Source organism: Carya illinoinensis, chromosome 15 (genome assembly GCF_018687715.1).
Source record: "Carya illinoinensis cultivar Pawnee chromosome 15, C.illinoinensisPawnee_v1, whole genome shotgun sequence".
NCBI lineage: Eukaryota > Viridiplantae > Streptophyta > Magnoliopsida > Fagales > Juglandaceae > Carya > Carya illinoinensis.
The window spans coordinates 1,823,079-1,837,577 of record NC_056766.1 but is presented as its reverse complement, the minus strand read 5'-3'; the positions used below and the strand labels follow the sequence as shown (position 1 = coordinate 1,837,577).

Here is a 14,499-nt window from a genome sequence, read left to right as displayed (position 1 = left end):
CAATTATTCGTGACAATAGAGTTTTGCTGCAAAAAGTAACTTTTTGCGACGCAACCTTGTTCACTAAAATTGAAATGATGGGAACATGAAAAAATTAGCATTTTGTGTCTAAAATTATGTCGCCAAAAAAGAATTGACCCAAAAAATCATATATATTCTAGTGACAACCACTTCTTGGCTCTGCCTCTGAAACAACCTCAGGTATGCCTTGGAAATATCTACAATTGGAAATGGAAAAATGAATCTAAAAATGTCATTCATGCATCTTATGGACTATTACAAAATCTGAATGGTTTTAGAATATAGCAATAGCAAGTATAAAGTGTTAGTTCTAAAGCCCATGCTCAACTACACTAAAATATACATACTATGAACTGGCATAAAGATCAGAGAAAGGAAATTGAAACATTTGACAATTAGCACCATAGGAAATCATTGTATAATGTCAAGGCTATCTATAAAAGTTATCGACTCTCAAATAAACATATATGTCCTGCTCACGCTCGTTGTCTAGGGTAGTCTTGGCAATACAAAATAATGAAGCGTTAACATTATAATCCTCTTTCGCAGATGTCTTGAAGTAAGGGATGTTAACCTTTTGAAGCACACCACTCCTTGGCTATCTTCTCAAAAATCGGGACAGATGACAGTTAGAACAACATTCATAAAACAAAGAATCATGGATAGCACTGCAACTATATATCCTTACCACTTGACTGTTCCCACCATTAGCATCAATATTTTTTCCAAGCAATATAAACGGAAATGTTCTTGGGTTAGTTGGATTTGCGTAGGGGAATAAAAGAATTGGAAACCATGTTTCCATGTCTTACATAACATTTAAGACTCTGAGGCTTTGAAATTGTTCTTGCCCAATTGTGTCCCAGATTTGCCATAGCATATACAAACATATTAGTATGAAACATTCCTAACTAAACTTTATAACTTGTCTCAAGAGACCATTATTGAGATCATATGGAATGCCCAAATACCATTACCCACTTGTAAGGTCTTTTCTTGTGTGTACTCGTTTCAAGGAGTTCCTTTCGAAGTAGGAGAAAATGTTGAAAAGGGAAAACTAGAAAACAAATAAGGATCGAAGAAAAAGGGGGACCGAATATTTTGATCGAGTTTTCAGGGAACCAAAAAACTAAATTGGTGTGTGTTTCTTTGGTTCTAGAGAGGGGGTCAGTGTGTTATGGAAACAGGAACGAATGTAGTTATGGCTGTACGTAGTTACTCTTTTGTAGTACTCGTGGGTGGGGTCTGCAGAGTACAAAGTCTCAACACTCCGTAGCTTTCTTTTCCCTGGCTCGTGCACTACCGACCTTTTTAATTTTTTGTTTTTTGTTTTTTAAAGGAATGTGTTTTACCTTTTGTAGTGTTGTACATAGACATGCAACCTAAGCGGGACAACACATCAAAAGGCAGGAAGGTTCTTAATTTCCTGCAAAACCAAACCACGCTCTTTCATTACCAGTTCTTATTTTGTTGAGCTATTTTTTCCTTAAAAATAATTCTATTTATTGCCACATCATTCATCGTTATTTATCACTTTTAATTATAAAAGATATTCATGCGAGAAGATAGTTACCCTTCCTATGTTTCTTATCCCTGCCCCGCCTTAAAGAGAAGTCATAATCTTCGTCCTACAAGCGAAAGGTAAAGGGTGGGACCTGCCTACCTTCTTGCATATACGATCAATGTCCAACAAATGGAAGAAAGGGTCTGAGAGACGAAGATCTTCTCAAATTTAAGCGATGAACAATAACGTGATGTTATGCAAGAAGATATGATTTGGCTAGTAATGGGTGTGAGGGCCACTCTGAACTGAGGGATGGAATCCCTTCACGCAGGCAAAATGCCAATAGGAAGAAGGCATCCAGGTGAGCAACATGTTATAGGAATTGAAATAAGGCAAGCAGCACAATGTGGAGAGCTTAGTCGGTATAAGCAGCACGAAGAGAACAAGTGACTAAGGAGATGTGCGCCCTACACTGGGCGAACAAAGGATATCCTAACCATACGTAAGGCGAGCAACGACTAATATTAGAAAGTCTAGTATGGAGCTGAGAACACTCCGAGATAACATGGAGGAGCTTGGAAGGCAGTAGGTGACATACCAAGGCTTGTGCTCCAATGATGACATCTCAACAAAAGCACACTTAGGAAATGAGGAATGCGGACCTATAGACCATATGTCTAACCTTAGAAGTAAGGCCTAATGCCACATGGGCTATTTTCAATTTTTCATAAGGAGACGAACCATGCGCTTAGCTCAAAGGCAAGTTGCAGGGATGCGCATGTCTTGTCCCATCATCCTACTTGTTCTCTACCATTCTTCAATGCAATGAACGCATGGACGACTGAGATTCAAGATCACTTTTTCAATTGATCAGATGTTAGAACTGTAAAAAAATGTGCTTGACAATCCTATCACATAAAAGACATGTTGATGGCAGTCTTTATCTCACTTTTGAGATCATTAAGTACTTTAATACACTATCTCTCTCTCTCTCTCTCTCTCTCTCTCTCTCTCTCTCTCTCTCTCTATCCGTTCGAGACTTCGAGGACACTAAGATCTCAGAGCCTTCATCAAGAAGTAGACCAACAACTCCATCGCAACCCTTAGTGTTTAGTCACTGTCTAGGTAGGTTCACTCCTATAACTGTGCTAGTAGTGTGGGATAAATATCTATGGGTATGTTCATGATTTCATTTCTCATTTCTCATCCCTTTTCTCTCATTAAAATGCATGTTTTCTCATTATGGTCAATGGCTAATTTGAGGATGCAATTTTCAAGTGATGTGATTTCAAATTGCTTAGTACTCATGGGATCAAGTTGAGTGTTTCCCCATACCATTCATGACGGCGTGTTGCTGCTTGTTTCACTTGGGTAGAGAGATTCCTCGTGGTAATCGTGGTGGAACGTTTTCGTATTGTTTCACATGATAATGCAGGTAGAAAGAGTCCCTATGTTGATCAGGTGGGCTATTTGCGGTATTGTTTTGGTGAAAGTATTTTTTACATGTTGACCGAGTAGAAGAATTCCCCATGTTGAATGGGTGGAACAATTCCACTTTCTGTTGTGGTGGAATATTTCACGTGTGTGCCAGGTAGAGAGATTCTTCGTGTCAAATGGGTGAAATAATTCCCCATACTTGATGATATGTACGATGATTTATGATTATTCTTGTTTATTTAGAGGGTGATTCTTCATCATACTTATGATACATATGTTTCATTAAGATAGTCATTCCTCGTCTTACTTATGATATGTGGTTTTAGCCTTATTTACATGAAATTTGTGCATTCATATTCATCTTCATTATCTCTCATTGTTAGTTTTGTTATGAGTTTTAATTTACTGAGACTTTATTGAAATCTCACAATGGTAGTCTCACAATAGTTTCGCTTCTCAAAACTATAAACTTTGATGCAGATGTAGCTCATGAGGATTACCTCAAGGAAAAAGGATAAGACCAACCTAAGGATTAGCCATGGGGGCTTATCCCCATTAAATTTATAATCTTTGTAAAATTTAGGATGTTTATTCTACTTGAGTGACAAACAATTTATGGGGTTTTATATTTTGATGTGGGCAATGATCTGATGTTGATATATAATTTTATTTGAGATGAAAGAACAATGACTTACGAATATTTTTAGTAATGAATGAGTACATGAAATTTCTTTAGCTTTACAAGTGTTAATCACCAACTAATATTTCTTACTAATTTCACTGTAAGGTATTGGCTATCCGACTAGCATTTCAGGCATCACAATTCCTGTACAAACCACAATCATGGGGAGAGAGAGAGAGAGAGAGAGAGAGAGAGAGAGAGAGAGAGAGAGAGAGAGAGAGAGAGAGAGAGAGAGAGAGTATGAGTAAAAGAAAAAAGAATCGAGAAAGAGATGAAGGGGAGAAGAAAATGAAGCTTAAGAAAAGATAGAACGACAATAAGAATGAGAATATGAGGAGGAGATAAAAGCTTGTACAATTCTGCTAGGTAAAGTTGTTGCACACTAAATCTAACATGGTGTCAAACAAAAGAAAAGTAAGAAGCAAAAAAACAAAGAACAAATGTATGGTTATAGCCCACAATCAAGAAAGAAGTAGGGGAATCGTTGTCACTGTCTTGCCCCTCGTTTGGGAACGATCATTACCCCTACAATTTGTCTTCATCTTTAAGATTTGGTTATTAGGCCTTGGTGGTGTTCTCATTCGACCAATCTGCCAAATGGTACACGTACTCTCTCTCTCTCTCTCTCTCTCTCTCTCTCTCTCTTAGTAGTTTGTGGGATCATAGGCATATCTTTGGGCGTTTGGTTTTTGACATGCATCGGTGATTTTTGATTTGGTGGTTTTTTATTCTTGAGTTTTGTTTTGTTCTGCCAATGATTGCTTTTTTTTTTCTCTGTTGTTGACCTAAAATTCTTGTAGTTTTGTCCATCTCCTCCATAATACTTTTTCCGCTCTATCTCTAGGGATTGGGATGAGGGTACATTCTAGTATCATTTCTTTAAACTTCTCCTCTCTTCTTCTTCTTCCTCCTCGTTTTTTTTTCTTTTTTTTTTTTCTTCTTCTTCTTCTTTTCGCCCAATGTCTTGATTCTGTTTCATTTAAGGCCAAAGCTTTTAAATGCGTCATTTCACTAAACCAACGTGGCCATCCATGTTGATTAGTGCGCGGCGTTTGCAATATTTCGATTGCAAATATACTTTTTCTATTATTATTCAGAATACGACAAACTTAATTAAGTTAATTTAACCTTACAAGTTACAATTTTAGTGTTGTTGGTATGCGATGGAGGCCCTAGCATTAGAATCTCTTGAATCCATACACCATGTGCATACATCTATGAAGAGAATTGTTAAGAGTTTAAAAGAAATTGAACTATAATACACTTAGGTCTTGTTTGTTTTCGCGACTAAAAACCAAAACTTTGAAAACTTTGAAAAGTTTTCATACTGTCAGAAGTTTTACAAAAATAAACACACATTTTGATCTACCAGTTTTCATATCAAAAGATCTCAAGTTTCTTCTCAGGTTTTTATCTCAAAAGATCTCAAGTTTCTTCTCAAGTTTTCATCTCAAAAGATCTCAAATTTCTTCTCAAGTTTTCATCTTAAAAACAAGATCTCAAGTTTTCATCTAAAAAAAATTACACCATTGGTAAATAAATAAATAAAGGAAGTAGTAAAAAAAAAAAAAAGACAAAATGGTTAAAAAAAAAAAGAAGCACAAAAAAAAAAATTCACCATTGGTAAATAAATAAACAAAATACGCAGAAAAAAAAATTTTTTGACCAAATGGTTAATAAAAAAGGAAGCAGCAAAAAAAAAAAATAAAAAAAGAAGTAGAAAAATAAAAATAAAAATTGCAGCATTGGTAAATAAATAAAATATTATAAAAAGTACTACAAGTACTTGTGGGTCCCATCATATTACTAACTATAACAAAGTCAAACTAATCTCATCTCATCTCTAAAAACAAACACATATTTCATCTTATCTCATCTCATCTCAACATATCTCAAAAATTTTTATCTCATCTCATCTATAAAAACAAACACATATTTCATCTAATCTCATCTTGTCTCATCTCATCTCAATATATCTCAAAAGATTTTATCTTATTTCATCTCATCTTATTTCATCTGTAAAAACAAACGAGGCCTTAGCGTAACATAATAGGATATATTTGATTTATTTTATAATTAAAATAATTTTATAATATGATATACCGCGTTAAGTCACGTCTATTTTAAAAATTTATTTTTGTAAGTTAAAACATTTCTAATCTCCGAATTGTAAAAAAGATTTAATTAAAAAAATGGTAGGAAATCTTGGTTTTTCAAGTGTTTTTTTCGAAGCCCAAACGCCGTCGTTTACTTCGACGCGGCATTTTGTTTCACCCTCGACTCGAGGCCGCCGGTGACAGTCGCATTCGCAGTGGGCGACTTTCGCAGAGAACCAGACCATAGCAAATTCAACCATGTCGAATGAAGTGAGGGATCCTCTCTTGCCCGATAGAAACTTCATCTCCAGTCTTCAATCCCTGGCAGACTCTCTCCAAAACAGAGTTAAGGTACTCTCTCTCTCTCTCTCGCTCTCTCTCTCTCTGCGCCTTCTACTTGGACTAGTTTGGTTGTCGTGCCGATAAACTGGTTGATAAAATAAGAAGGAACTGCTTTCATTTCTTCTACGAGCTGGAATTTTGAAAACGTAGTATTTGCTTGCACAGGCAAGTGACAATGCCCTCGGAACTGAACTTCATAAAAGCTATTTTCATTTAAGTGTTAGGAAAACTAATTAAACTAGAAGCCTTGAAATTCTCTCTGGAGCGAGTGAAACAAAAACTCGACTCATTGAATTTCTTTTTTCTGTCCTCGATAATCTGAGCAACGAAAGAAAATGTTAAATCCTTATTGCCTTGTTACTGCTTATTTTTTCTTTATATGCTTTTAGTTACCAATTTGGAAATAATAAATTAGGAATTAGAGGAAGAGAATGCAAAGCTGTCGTCTCGACTTTCAAGTTGTTGCTGTCGTAAGGTTTGCTAGTCTAAACTTTTAGTATTTTGGTTCTTATGTTGTATTTCCCTTTAGCACATCTGAAGCTGAGCATGTGCACTGGAACTTACCAAGTAATTATTATGCAGATAGAGGAAGCATGTGACAGAGTTGTTGTAGATTGTAATGGTCTTCTTGCTGAAAGAAAGGAATCAAAAACAGGTGGTAATGGGACCGCAAAGAAGAAAGTAGTAGAGAAAATTTCAGGTGGTAATAGGACCATTGATTAAAAAATATTGCATGTATCCATTGCGACTTAGATTTTCTGAAACCAGCAGAAAGATGTGATTAGAAAAGAGAGTTTAACACTTGAACCACAAAATGGATAGAATGCCATTTGATGATTCTCTTAACTAAAAGAAACAATTCTACCTTGATGAATTCTGTATTACAATATGAAATTTGGTTGAGTGTAACCTTTGGGTGCAGGTTCTAACACAAGAACCATAAATCACCATTGCAAGAGATATGTTGCTCTGAAAATCATGTACTTTGGGAAAAGGTACAATGCTTACTCATGTTATTTATTTATTTATTTATTTATGAATGGGGGAAGAAAAATGAAAATGTTATCATGGAAATACTACTGGATTATTGTTGAACTGACTATTATGTATAGTTTATTCTCCAAGTGCACTAATAATTACATAGAAGTTGTATTTCTAAACAACATTCCATATCTTTAGGTTTTAGGGCTTTAAACTTGCTAGCTGGGTAAAGGCGAAAAGGTTTGGCTTTAACTAAAGCATATTCCTCTTTTGTGCAGTGTCTTCTTCATTGTGAATTTTCATCATGATCATAATTGTTAGGTTAGAAATGCTTTGTTATGGCAGTGGACTATATATTCAAATGTAACTTATGTGCTACATTACAGGTTCTATGGTTTTGCTTCAGAGGCACAAATGGATCCAACTATTGAGGTATAGTTTTCATTTTTACTTTTATTATTTTCATGTTCTGTGATATGAACTATTAATGCGCAAAAGACATATTTGAATAGATAATGTTAGTTTGAAATTATTGATGAGCAAAATCTTCTCTAGAAAATTTTTTAATTTTTAATTAATGTCTTCATAGCCTGACTGGTCTTAACTGATGCAATTGAATATAAAAGATTGATAAGTTTCCATACTTAGTCATACAATAACTGTTACCTTGTCCATGTGCCATATTGTTGAGCATCCGGATAATATAAACAGCGGAAGATTTGTGATTGAGCTACTTTTATCATTTAATTGCTTCATGGGTTGAAAGTTTCAAGATGATCATCAACCCTGCATAATCATGTATTTGGATGGCTTTCAAATCTTTGAACAATAGTGTTGCTAAAAGTAGTATTAAGTGCTCTCAAGCGTTGTTTCAGTATCAGACTAGTAGTTGAAATTTAGATTCTAGATAGAGTTTCTCATCTGCATGCTATCCTTGAGCTTTTTTTATTCATCCTTGATCCTAGAGAACATGTGAGAAAAGTAAAAAAACCTTTTCTTCTGAGTGTTGGTTCTTCATTAGGGATAGAAAAGAACAGAATCAGCATCGTTATTTGGAAATGAAGTTAGATGCAGGAAAGAAAAGATGCTAAATTTGAAACCAAAAGAAAAAAGATTTAATGTTATTTTTTCACATTACTTTTTCTTCTTTCAATAAGACACATTGTTTTCCATTCTAGCATATGAATTAACAAATATTAGCACTGCCAGGTATGCAGTATATAAATCCCACTAAGATAGCCCACTTATATGCCAAGTTTCAAATATTATGAACTAAGCTATATGCAAAATCAATGTGATTGTCTATGTATCCTACATGTTATTGGGTACTCAAGTACTCTTCTTGCAAAAAACACATAAATATGATGGAAGATAGCAGCTGCCTTTTCCTGGTTTCATAGATGTCTAATGTCTTCCATGTTTTATGGTGTATTTGGTATAGAATTACCAATATTTGATATATATATATATATATATTTTTTTTGCACTTTAAACTTGTATTTTTAAGGAAACAGGAAGATGAATGCTCAATTAATACTTGAAAAAAGGGAGATACAGGTCTATAAAATATATACACCTAATTGCATAAGAAGATCAGTTAGTGTCAAACTTTAACTTCTTTCTGGTATCAAATTATTCCAGTCAGAAATTTTCAGTGCTTTCGAGAAAACAAGGCTGCTAGTTGGTGACAAGAAGGAGTTACAGTACTCTAGGTGTGGTAGGACAGATAAGGGGGTTTCCTCAGTTGGACAAGTAAGTTTATGCAAAAAGATTATTTTTTGTGTATTTTGCTGAGATATTTTAGGATTTCTCAAGTTGTTATAATCATTCAAGTATTTTTGTTTATTTTTAATGCTTTGGAAAAGTCTTTCCTTGACTTTGGTTGGTCCTACTGATGACAGTCCTGCCACTCATATCCTCTGTATATGACAAAAAGTTCTGCAATCTCCTTTACTCTGTTGGATACTTGGGTGTCCATTTCTATGCAGATAAGTTGCTTGAGCACCAAATGAACATTTGAACGAAGAGCCCTTATTTTGTCATTATGAACTTTGGTACTTGTCAGAAAGAAAAATCATTATGAACTTTGGTGTTCAAAATAGAACAAATGTAAGAACTGAATGATGTCATTTCCATGGAGTCCCAAATCCAAATGCTATGCTAGTGGACAGAGCTTTTGATGCTGTCATCCTACGTAAATCTATAAACCACGAACATGTTTTTCATGGTTGATTTTATTATACTAGTATTCTGTAACATTCTTCACTAGCCTGTTACGTGAATGATTGAGAAGATGGCAACTACTCAATGCAGGTGATTGCTCTCCTTTTACGATCAAGCCTCAAGGAAACTGATGCAAGCAATGAAAACTCTGAAGAAATTGTTTTCAAAGAACAACATGGTGAGCCAAACTATCCATTTTTGTTATCCTTTCACAATGCTGCTTCTGGTGAGTGAAATCTGGCGTTCTTTAAATGATAAATGGCATCTTGTTTTCAATGTTAAATTCATTGAAGATATGGGTGGATATTTGTTTTTTGGTTCCCACACCAGAAGGTGGGTGTGGGGGTTGGCGAAAAAACCAAGAATCAGGGAGTGTAGCCTAAAAAAGTCAGCTAACTGAGAATGCTAGCTGATCTACGACCAGCCTTGCTTGTCAGAGTTAATCTCTTAATTGAAGGATGTTGCCCTGAATTTATTAAAAAGCGTATTGATTTGGTTGATGAGAGGTAATGCTATTTATTAGCCTAAGCTAGCAATTCAATCAGTTCATAATGATCTCTGTAAAGATTCCATCACCACGACTGTGTGGTTCACCAGTACTACTAAAACTTCTCATGCTTATGCCATTCTTACAAGATGCATATGATCTAGCATGTAAAGAATTCAAATTATAGCTGAAACTTTATAAATTTATTTCTTCCTTTCATCTTAACTGTGGTATTATTTTTTTTTTCAATTTTTTAAATCTTTTCTACAGAACAAGAAATAGATTATGTAGGGGTGCTGAATCGAGTCCTTCCTGATGATATTCGAGTTTTAGGTTGGTGTCCAGTTCCAGTTGGCTTCAGTGCAAGGTTTGTATACCTTCATGGAAACTGTCTCTCTGGCTTTTTATGGTGTTGGTGTACAATAAATTTCCTAGTTTGCAAAAGGAGTCGGTTCATTGTATTGTGTTCCTTATTTAAAGTGAACTATAGTAAGTACTGCAAAAATCAAGGGCTTGTTTGAAGGCCATCCTACCTGATGAGAGGAATCAGCCATGTCATCTTCTGGCCAGTAAGAATCTTTGTGAATCAGCTTAATTAATAAGACATTCTGAATGCGGTCTGCTGTGCAGTGAGCTAGAGATCGGGATTGAGTCCCATTACTTTTTTTTTTATAAGTAAAAATAAATTGAGTCCCATTCCTTTTAGGGAGGAATCTGGATTAGGCCCTATCATTCTTGTAATTAGCTGCCTCCTTGATGACAATATGGACTCCTGGGTCCACAGGCAATATGGATTCTTAATTTAGGGTCATATGTGAGAAGTGATGCCTCAAGTATTGTTGATGTGATGAGCCATTATTCACTTTATGGTGTTTGAAACCAAGAGCTTGTAGCACATGTTTATATTATTTATGGATGTAGAGTCCCTCAGTTGCAAAAGTATAAATCTTGCTTTATTTGCAATTCACAATGGTTTTGGGTTCATTTGGTGGCTACATATAAAAAATGCTTTTCTAGTCACACTATATTCACCTTCTTATGTGTTAAAATAATCTGTTTCTTTTCCTTGCAGGTTTAGTTGTTTGAGCAGGGAGTATAAATATTTCTTTTGGAGGGAGAACCTGAATTTCTTGGTATGCAGATTAGGTTTGCAGTATGTTGTGAATTGATTTTGGTACTACTCATCGAATTGAGAAACTTCCCTCTCTTTGGTCCATGTTTGAACAGGCTATGGAGGAGGCAGGAAAAAAGTTTCTTGGGGAACACGACTTCAGAAATTTTTGTAAAATGGATGCAGTAAATGTGCACAACTATAAGCGGAATATCACGCTGTTCGAAATTTGTCCTTCTGATGTAAGGTTGTCATTGGTAGAGAAATCTTCTTAGCCATTTAATGTTTTTTAAATTGGTTACTTCACATTTTCTTGCCCTGATAGATGAAACTGGGTTCTATTATGATGGCTATAGTTCTATACGACCATGCTTGTAAGAAGGGCTAGTCTTTTCAAGGCAATAGGAGTACAGAGATGTAGGGCAACCTATGTATCATGCATTTTATAGCTGTCATAACAAGGTTGCGGCTTGTGGTTTTAAAGAAAACTGGATGTTTGAAATTTCCTGGTTGCAACAAATTAGGCTTCCAATGTTGGTTTGGAAGGGTTGTTTTCATCAGAAGGTTGAGAATTATCTAGGGTTCAAGGGTTCGGAAGGTATAAAATTGGGGACGTGGTTTAGAGATGAAAAGGAAGAAAATGGTTGATGTTTGAAGTGGTGCAAACAGTTGGTGTGAACAATATCTGAGAGAATTGAAAAGAAGAAAGATAAGGAAAAGCGAGATTACAGTAGAGCATCCTTTCATAACTCAAAATTCTCAGCCTTTTTATTTTACTCTTAGTAGTAAGTACTTCAGAGTTTTCTGAATCCCTGCAGGTATGATGGCAATCAACTTTTGGCATTTAAAATTAAAGGTAGTGCTTTCTTGTGGCACCAAGTCCGTTGCATGGTTGCTGTACTGTTAATGATCGGCCAAGGTCTTGAATCCCCTGATGTACGTACCATACATACCAGATTGGCGGCCAGCAATGGTTGGCCAATACACACGACACTTATCTTTCAAGGCATGTGCACACACCTTAAATTTTTAATGAATTGCATCTAACTGTAAAATTTATCTGGCTGAATTTTATCCAACAGTGCACTTGAATCAACTAGGCCCTAGTCCCAACTGATTAATATCCATTACATGGGTCTTTTTATGCCACTCTGCCCTGCCTGGTGTCATGTTTCTAGTTACCTCTCTTCATGTCTTTCCTTATAATTTGTAACTTCTACTCCTGTCTTTTTTTTGCTTTGTTCTTTCTGCTCTTTCTGCAACCTCTTGGAAATTGTCACTCTGTTCCAAGGATAAGACCCAGCTTCTTGCTTATGACCACCATTTGCAGCACTTCTGAAACGAGCCTCAATGGATAAAGGAGCTTAGATTTGGTCACCTCTCGGAAGTTGTTGCTCTGTTCCATCTTTTTGTTTTACAATCAGAAAGAAACTCAGTTTAAATGCTTAAATTTGTAGGTGATAGATACATTATTGGATACTGAGAAGACACCAAGGAAACCCCAGTATACCATGGCTCCAGAGCTTCCATTGGTTCTTCATTCCTGTGAATTTGAGAGTATCAAGTTTATTTGTTCAGCAGGTATTTACAAAGTATGAATGTAGACTGTGTACATGCACTTGATTCCTCTTTGAAAACTCTACAAATTGCATATCTGTAGCAGTCGGGAACTTCTGTTACGTCTCTTTTACTCTTTTATCATTTATCATGTACTTTCCTACATGTGTGAATTTTGTTTTATTGCTTGAGTTGCTATTCTCTGCAGATGCCGGACTGGCCCTGCGTATGCATTTGGCAAATCAATGCCGCAATTACCAGCTCCAGGCCGCAATATTTAATGATGCTCTGCTTAGCTGTTTGCCGATATCAAGCGGTGAAAAGAAATATTATTCACTCCATTACCACGAGGCACCATTACTTTCTACTGTTTACTTATGTGTCTGTATTGCTGAGACTGCCCTTTGTGCTTTCAGGTCAGAGATCATTAAAGGGAACAACCAAGAAAAAAGCTTCCCATGTTCCGCTTATGTCACGGCCGACTGAGCGTCAGTTACATTGTCCCTTAACCATTCACAATTTTTGGCTTGGAATTGTTTATTTTTTACATGGTTGAATGGTCAATGTCTCTTCCTAACACTTCTTGAACAAATTGCAGCATCATATGAAGAACGACGTCTGAAATTGAACTCCAAAACATTTGGTCTATCAAAATCCTCTTGAAGAGTATGCACTGCTATGCATATCAACCATGCTTTATTGCATCGTAAGGTTATTTTTGAAAGTGATGTAATTTTCAAGCAATGAATTTTAGTAGTTAGCAGCTGATGTTCTTCAATAGGAGAAAATATTTATCCTTACAGGGTACGTTTCTCCTCTCATATGCTCATCGGCAATTTGTTTTCATATGTTCAGGCTCTTTAAGAGTAATGTTATATATAGTTATAGAGTGTGCAGTCTCCGTGCATACTTTATTCGAAAAAAAGTAAGGACCTCCATTAAAAATATAATTTTTTCATTTGAGTCTAGATTTATTCACTTTTTTCAAAAAGAGTACGCTCATTAATTATACACTTTAAGACTGTAAATATTATTTCTCTTTAAAATAAAAAGAGAATCTTTGTTATTGGATTTCATAAGATCTGAGGCTGTTTTTATCCTAACAGCCACAGGCCAATACATTCCCAATCCCCAATCATTTTACCAGCTATTTGGTACCGTGTGCGTGTCCCATTATGCAAGATCACTGCACAGACAAAAGCTATTTCCCAAACTCTTTACTCGGCTATGTATTTGTATTGCCTTCAAATCCACCCCTAATCGCCAATCATGGCTTTAGAAAAGTAGAAGCACAAGGTCCCAAACATCATCCTTTTCTATACGGCCCTCTCTGCGATGGGGTCAATGAGAGGCAATGAGTGGAGATAACATGCATGCATCTCAAAACATTACGCTCCAACCAATTCCGAATATTGTATGCCATACAAATGATGACTGTGAGGTGCCTCACCATGCGCACTAGGCCCCACACAATGTTTTTAGCTTAAAGCAAGCTGTACATTTTCTCTTCAATGGGATGTTTTGAATTCTTGGAACTGTGGGCAATCCCATTCATAAAAGTGGTGTACGGTTATTATTGGGAAAAATATACTTTTATCCTTAAATTATCATGAATTGTACTCTTTATATCTCAACAATGAAAATTATCATACTACAACCCAAACAGTCCTAACCATTAATCTAGATGAAAGATAAGTGATGCAATATAATCTTGATAGTTAAATTATCTTGATAAATAAATCGTAATAGAAGGTGTAAAGTGCCGATTTGCAGTTTAAAATATAGTTGTATAAATGGATTGTACGTGTATTATTATTCATTTGAGCCTTGTGAATGTATTAACTATTGAAACATTGTACCATCTAGTATCTATACACATTCTTTTTTTAGAAAATTCTTCTTGTCATCCTCACATTTTATACACCATATTTATTTTTATTTTTTTTTAATTTTTTATAATAAATATGTAGTGTGTAAATGATAAATAGAATAATTTAATTAGTTTAATAAGAATAAAATAAAATAAAAAAATAAAAAAATAAAAAATAATATTTTAAT

The 14,499-nt window shown here is 35.3% G+C and overlaps 1 protein-coding gene across 5 annotated transcripts; it reads left to right on the top strand.

Annotated features, from left to right (window-relative positions):
• Window positions 1-5,874: 5,874 nt before the first annotated feature.
• On the top strand, window positions 5,875-13,337 carry LOC122297246 (tRNA pseudouridine(38/39) synthase). Of its 5 annotated transcripts, none has more exons than XM_043107242.1 (15): window positions 5,875-6,091; window positions 6,498-6,557; window positions 6,665-6,782; window positions 7,005-7,077; window positions 7,450-7,495; window positions 8,705-8,815; window positions 9,377-9,464; window positions 10,044-10,140; window positions 10,846-10,906; window positions 11,001-11,131; window positions 11,703-11,820; window positions 12,342-12,465; window positions 12,650-12,757; window positions 12,858-12,933; window positions 13,040-13,337. In XM_043107242.1, the coding sequence occupies exons 1-15, from the start codon at window positions 5,999-6,001 to the stop codon at window positions 13,047-13,049; spliced, it is 1,314 nt and encodes a 437-aa protein (XP_042963176.1). In that variant the 5' UTR covers window positions 5,875-5,998; the 3' UTR covers window positions 13,050-13,337. The 5 variants fall into 5 exon arrangements, 4 of the variants coding, with proteins under 4 accessions (XP_042963176.1, XP_042963177.1, XP_042963180.1 ...); XM_043107241.1 differs by having other exon boundaries at window positions 5,876-6,091; window positions 12,858-12,929; XM_043107243.1 differs by lacking the exon at window positions 6,498-6,557 and having other exon boundaries at window positions 12,858-12,929.
• Window positions 13,338-14,499: the final 1,162 nt, after the last annotated feature.

Excerpts from the sequence above, each read along its gene's own strand:
- LOC122297246 (XM_043107241.1), top strand. The coding sequence starts at position 5,999 with ATGTCGAATGAAGTGAGGGATCCTCTCTTGCCCGATAGAAACTTCATC. Across the intron at positions 9,465-10,043 it reads TGTTTTCAAAGAACAACATG|AACAAGAAATAGATTATGTA; the intron begins GTGAGCCAAACT and ends TCTTTTCTACAG. Across the intron at positions 11,132-11,702 it reads ATTTGTCCTTCTGATGTAAG|GTATGATGGCAATCAACTTT; the intron begins GTTGTCATTGGT and ends GAATCCCTGCAG.